Below are 6491 nucleotides of genomic sequence, written 5' to 3'. Positions count from 1 at the left end.
CCTTGGGCAAGGTACTTAACCCACAATTGCCTCAGTAAATATCCAGCTGTATAAATGGATAAAATTGTAAAGAACTGTAACCTATGTAAGTTGCTTTGGATAAAAGCGTCTGCTAAATGAATAAATGTAAATGTAAATGTGTTTTCTTTCAGGCTGTGGCCATATTGACAAAGTGAGATGCATGTATTGCTGAACATGTGTGTATTTTTTTAGACCTCCACTACAGTAGGTGGCATAAATAGGTCTTTCTAATAATAACTCTCCTTGAAAGTTAATAGAAGAATAAGAGCATAACTCCCATTGGTTTAAGTCTCTGTCTGTCAGCCAGCGCCCAGGACGTGGGACTTTACGAGACAGGCGACGCTGCGCAGCCTGCAGGACGAAGCGACTGGGGGAAGAAAGCGATCGAGCGACAGGTACGATCGTCAGGTCGTGGATACGGGGGGGGGGATAAAGAGTTCTGGCGTTCGGGTGTGGCGCGGCGTTCCCGTATCGAACACCTAGTGTCCAGTCTGGGGCGCTATCCAGTGTTTTATTTCCGATATGATCTAGGGGAAGCGCTTGGAGGGGGTGGGGTACCTCTGACTGTTTAGTTGGACTGGCGGTGGTGGGGGAGGGGGAAATAATCATATTTAGCTACTGTCAACAGTCATAATCAATCCTGCCAGGCACTGTATGCAGTTCTCTCTGCCTTTGTTGTGTTTCTCAGGGCCGATCGCGTTGTATTCTTCGTTCCAGTACGCCCAGGCGCACTAAAACGCGATGTGTGAAACACGGATAGCTAGGTAGCTATCTGAGGATGGTGAGGATTAGCCAGCTGGGGAAAACAAGGATGTGCTTATACTGAATACAAAACTGCTTCTAATATTTGCCGTACAAGTAGATCCCACCGATCAAGACAATAAATTCCTGTTGAGTATCCACTTACCAACAACAGCTAACGGTAGCTAACTAGCTTGTGTCTCAAAACAGTTTATTACTTAGTGACGAGCAAGCAGGCATCTTACCAAAAAATATGAATCTTTACCGTCTTAAGTCGGTATCGACGTAGGAAACTTGCAACATAGTGTGCTAGCCAGCTAGCTAACTAGAGAATATTCTCGTAGCTGGCTAAGTAAGCTAACTTGTATTCATAATCGTCAGATCAACGACCATAATTTAAGTCGTTCAGCTAATGTCAGCAAACGTTATCTGAACTGCACCAAGTTAGATGGGTGGAAGTTAATTTTAATCGCGCTGCCTGATCTAAAACATATCGCTGTAGTCATCAGTACACATTTGATATGTAGCCTAGGTGATAATTCTGGATTTTTTCCTGACATGTTCTCACCTGAAATGAACCAGGCTAAGTACGGCAGCAAGTTGGCGAACGTAGAGCCACATAACAAAGTGTTATAACAATTCATATTAAATTTAAACATGATTTCGAAAAGGCTAATTGGGGCTTCAGTCCAGAAAAGTAACCTGCCCGTTACGGTAGTACAGGCTACTGTTAAGGTACTAAATTACGCCGATTTGTTTAGAGCCTGCACTTTTTTGTCTTGTAGGTTCCTAGTTTTATCGACCTGGCGGAGGCTCCATCCTTTCAATAGGGGCACTCTCACTCTAGTCCCCTCCCCGTCCTCCCGACCCGATCCCGACCGTCACGAAGCATCCTCTCCCCGAAAGCTTCCCTGTGAGCCGTAATGGCAGGGCGCCCGTCGCGACCCAACGGCCAACCGCAGCCCAGCAAGGTGTGCCAGTTCAAGCTGGTGCTCCTGGGGGAGTCCGCCGTGGGAAAGTCCAGCCTGGTGTTGCGCTTCGTCAAAGGGCAATTCCACGAGTACCAGGAGAGCACTATTGGAGGTATAATGGGCGTGCGCGCTGAACTAGACGTGGACACGTACCCACCGCCTAAGTCTGCATGCAAAGCAGGTTTTCCTAATTTAGCAGTAACAAATTTAAACACCATGTTGTTACACAGTCTTATGAGCTGCTGTTGAAAGGTGCTCAAACTGTTTTTGTAAACGCTGAGAAAAGAGAGAAGCTTGACAGGTCGTTTTATGGTTTGATTGGATCAAGCACTTTCACACACTTAGGAATTGATAATTGACCCCTTACAGTTCATGCCAAGCCTTAAGATGTTGCTAAATAGCTATTCACACCTCTTGTGAATGATAGTATCTGAGACAAGCACATTCTTCCAGCCTCATTCCTCAATGACCCTCAAGGTCATTCCTTTTAACTGCATGGAGCCTGATTCATTGTGATATTCCTGGCATCTTGGCCTAGATATTACATCTGAAGATTTTACTTTTTGACTTTACATTTTCACTTGATTCTTATTGCAGTGTGTTCTGGGTAATTCATTGGAGCACAGCAATCAAAGTTAAGCTGGGGGGAATTGATCTGAATAGAAGCAAGCACACATGCGGTACACCTACAGTGTGATACGCCTCATATACATGACACGCTCACTTTAATGCCCCTTTTCCCCTGGCAAACCATGCGAGCCAAGGTGAGCCAAGCCAGGCCGTGCCAGAACCCTGCCAGGCCTTGCGGACAAACGCAGCGTTAAAAGGCGACTTGTGGGCCTAATACCTCGATGGCCACAGCAGGCAGCTCGGCTTCACAGAATCCCCCTTTAACGTTTTTCTGTTGCCAACATACAGTATCTGAGCTGTTGCAAGTTACATCATCACATGGCAGCAGTGTGGCATAGTGGTAAGGAGCACAGTTTGTAACTGGGAGGTTGCTGATTTGATTCTCTGCTGGGGCACCACTGTTGTACCCTTGGGCAAGGTACTGAACCTAGAATTGCCTCAGTAAATATCCAGCTGTACAAAGGGATAACATGTAAAACTGTAACTCCTGTAAGTCACTCTGGATAAGAGCATCTGCTAAATATTAATAATATAATGTAATGTAATGACTGGTAAACCCTTGGGGTCCTCACTTGGCATGGCAAAAAAATGCCATGCGAAGGGAGTGAGTGTGGCTTCAGTGAAAAGGGGGCAGGTTATGTCCAATTACAAATTTAAACCAATGTGTGTATACTGTGTGCACAAGATGGATGTATACAGGAATAAACTGATCAAATGGGTATATGCTGTGTGTATACTGTGGACACAAGTGAATTGAATGTGTGTTTGTATACAGTAGACCTTCAGCTCGATTGAGTGTGTGTGTCTGTGTAAGACTAATACAGAATTAGCATAATTCGTAGCTAATGGAAAGAGGCCCTGTTTGTAAACTGATTAGTGAAACTTTAAGTAGCGCTGTCCCTTTTTGTCCCTTGTTTTTCTCTTGCTCTTGTGTCCATCCCTTTCTTTTCGTCAACTCCTCCCCTCATCCTTGTCATTGTGTCACCTCTCTCCTTTCTGGCCCCCTCCCCCACCCCTCCACCGGCCCCTTTGCCCGGCCCAGCCGCATTCCTCACGCAGTCGGTGTGCCTGGACGATACCACAGTCAAATTTGAGATCTGGGACACGGCAGGCCAGGAGCGCTACCACAGCCTGGCACCCATGTACTACAGAGGAGCCCAGGCAGCCATTGTGGTCTACGATATCACCAATACGGTACACTTTTCCCCCTTTTTCTGCATTTTCCCTGCTTATTGTTTACCCTTGTAATAGTTGCCAATTATGCATTTAAGCTCGTCACTATGGCAGCTACAACCGCTGAACCCATGTGGGATGAGGCACCTGCAGATACACATGCACTCCTACTGCAAACTACAAGTCCCAAATTGCAGCAGGGAGCAAACGCTGTCTTAGTAACTCATAGGTGCCCATCCAGGTCCCACACAAAACCAGTTTTTTTCTGCTGAGGTGGGCTCCCAGTCACTCTTCACAAATGACATGGGTGTTTCAAACCCGTGCTATAGTGCTCACCCTTCACTTGAGAGAAGCACTTTTACTGTCTGAGCCATGTGGGAGCCTTCCCCATCCTTTATTATGTCACCATCATGTCGTTCTCCATTTTGGGGCTATGTGGGTGAAGTGCAATGTGGTCTCAGATGTATTCATGCTGAGGGCAGCTGCTGACCCCCTGCTGTGTGTGCAGGAGACGTTTGGGCGTGCTAAGACCTGGGTGAAGGAGCTCCAGAGACAAGCCAGCCCCAACATTGTGATTGCCCTGGCAGGGAACAAAGCGGACCTGTCTGCCAAGAGAGCTGTGGAGTATGAGGTACGCCTCTGATTAAACCAGTCAGCCAGACTGCAGTTTGTGTGTCTATATATGTGTGTGTGCACGCATGTGGGTTTGTGTATGTCTGTCCGTATCTCTGTGTTTTTGTGACATCTGAATGTGGATACGCATGTGTCTGTGTCTGTGATTGTGTGTGTAAGTGTCTCTCAGTCCTTGCTTGTTTAGTTCTGTTTCTCTTTTGAAAACACTCCCTACTCCGATTCACCAATGTACTGTGATTCCTCCAGGAGGCACAGGCATATGCAGACGACAACAGCCTCCTGTTCATGGAGACCTCCGCCAAGACCGCAATGAACGTCAATGACCTGTTCCTGGCCATAGGTGAGCAAGTACCCTGCACTGAAAAGGCTCACAGGGTGCCCAGGTCTTAGTGCCCCCACACAGCCGAAATATGTCAGAGAACTTAATCCTCTGTAAAGTGTGGCACAGAGAGTTAAATTTCACAGCACCAGAAATCTGATTGTTTGCATGTGGAATTTTGTTTTTATCGGGTCATTACTCTCTGGGCAGCCCTCCTGTTTATAACAAGATTGTGTTCTCAAGAGTATCGCTCCAGTGAGGTACAATTTCCACAGACAACCACAACGGGGAGCCCATGTCACAGTGAGAAATGCATGACTGAGTTCAGCGGGCAGGGTGCAGAATGGTGTTCTGTGAAGATGCTGGTGAGAGGGGAGGCCCACGGGTTGCAGCTGGGGCTCTGGACCTCACCTCTAACCGGCGCCTCCAAAACACCAAGCACTGGTCCACTGCATCGCCCACTCAGCTTCTTTCATTGTAGCTCCTGGACATGATGCAGCAGTTAGAAGTTGTGGTGTTCTCATTTCTGATCAGTGTCCTGTTAAATCCCTGTAAACTTACCTGTGAAAACTGCCAATATTTGTTGCTCTGCTTACTGGCTCTTGAATGACCATATTTTCTTGCTTCTCCCTGCTGCTTCTTTTCTAGCCAAGAAATTGCCAAAAAGTGAGCCACAGGGCGGGGGAGGGGCCAACGCGGGCCGAGGAGGCAGAGCGGGTGTGGACCTGAGTCAGCCCAGCCAATCAAGCAAGAGCCAGTGTTGTGGGAACTGAGGGGAGAGGGAGAGACAGAGGGAGGGAGGGAGAGAAAGAAGAAGGGAAAAGGGAATAGGGGGAGAAGGAAAGTGAGAGGGAAGGAGGTAATCAAGGAGAGAAGGATAGACAGGAAGGGATGGAGAGACAAAGGGAGGGACTGATTGAGAGAGATGGAGAAACAGAAGGAAAGAGGGAGGGAGAAGGGGACTAGGAATGTGCTAATATCTGGGCTGAGGTAGAGAAAGAGGAGGAAGATGAGCACAAAGTGGGAAGAAATGAGGAGTCTGGCATCATAACCGACAAACTGATTCAAAACACACATCCGAACTGAAGTCACAATCCAGAGCTCGTGTCTGGCCGACTCTCTCAAAAACTTGGGGGAAGTTTAAGGGAGCTAGGTTTGGGGAACTACAGCTGAGCGGCACATGCAGCGTGTTGAGACCGAAGGACATCAGTTTCCTTGCAGACCTACCCAAGACCCCCAAATGCAGTTCGTACAACCTGACACCGCTTACCAGCATAGGCCCTAGATTCTAGAACTTCTCTGCCTCTCAAGCATCCTTGAGCACAAGGTCTTGTCTTTATTTTTCCTTTTTGTCATTCTTTAGTTCCTGTTGCAGTGGGGTTTTAAAAGAACCGTTCCAAGGGCTTGCATATGGCAAAACAGCGACTTGCCCTAGACGCTGGCGCCACTGTTGGACGGGTGTGGGAATGCATGGGAATTAACTAACACACGATTCATGTGTGGACACCTCCACTAAAAGCACAGTCTTCATAAAGCACTCCAACACCCCACATTTCAGCACAACATAATGCTGTCTCTTTCTTGCTTTCTGTCACCTGCTCCTTCCTCTCCAGTAATCAAGACCATGTTTAACGCTCCATCTCTTTGTGCGGAGAATACAGGTTCATGTGAAGTATCGTTTATTTACGTATCCACTGTTGTCGCAGTTACCCACACAGTTACGCTAAAGAACGAATTTATGGAAAAACCACCGTAACCACCCCCTGCCCCCCACCCACACACGCCCCACGGCAGGAGGTGCGTGGCTGTTGCTCTGAACCAACCATCATGCGCGTTGGCGTGCCATTGGCGAGCCAACAGCAGCCGCCAGCTTTTGGATTGTGCTGCACGTGGAAGGACTAGCTGCTAACATTGCTGACAGGCAATCTGACAACACAAAGGGAGTCAAAGCGACAACCTTCCCCATGTTTTAGTTTTTAGGTTTTTTCCCCCCTCCAGTTAAT

The 6491-nt window shown here is 47.6% G+C and overlaps 1 protein-coding gene across 1 annotated transcript; it reads left to right on the top strand.

The window, feature by feature from the left end:
- Positions 1 to 324: 324 nt before the first annotated feature.
- Positions 325 to 5319, top strand: LOC118779433 (ras-related protein Rab-5B). The gene is made up of 6 exons (XM_036531551.1): positions 325 to 416; positions 1548 to 1845; positions 3406 to 3557; positions 4045 to 4167; positions 4416 to 4509; positions 5137 to 5319. The coding sequence occupies exons 2-6, from the start codon at positions 1686 to 1688 to the stop codon at positions 5259 to 5261; spliced, it is 654 nt and encodes a 217-aa protein (XP_036387444.1). The 5' UTR covers positions 325 to 416; positions 1548 to 1685; the 3' UTR covers positions 5262 to 5319.
- The last annotated feature ends 1172 nt before the right edge of the window (positions 5320 to 6491 follow it).

The sequence above is a fragment of the Megalops cyprinoides genome, chromosome 6 (genome assembly GCF_013368585.1).
Source record: "Megalops cyprinoides isolate fMegCyp1 chromosome 6, fMegCyp1.pri, whole genome shotgun sequence".
NCBI lineage: Eukaryota > Metazoa > Chordata > Actinopteri > Elopiformes > Megalopidae > Megalops > Megalops cyprinoides.
This window is presented reverse-complemented; position numbering and strand designations above follow the sequence as displayed.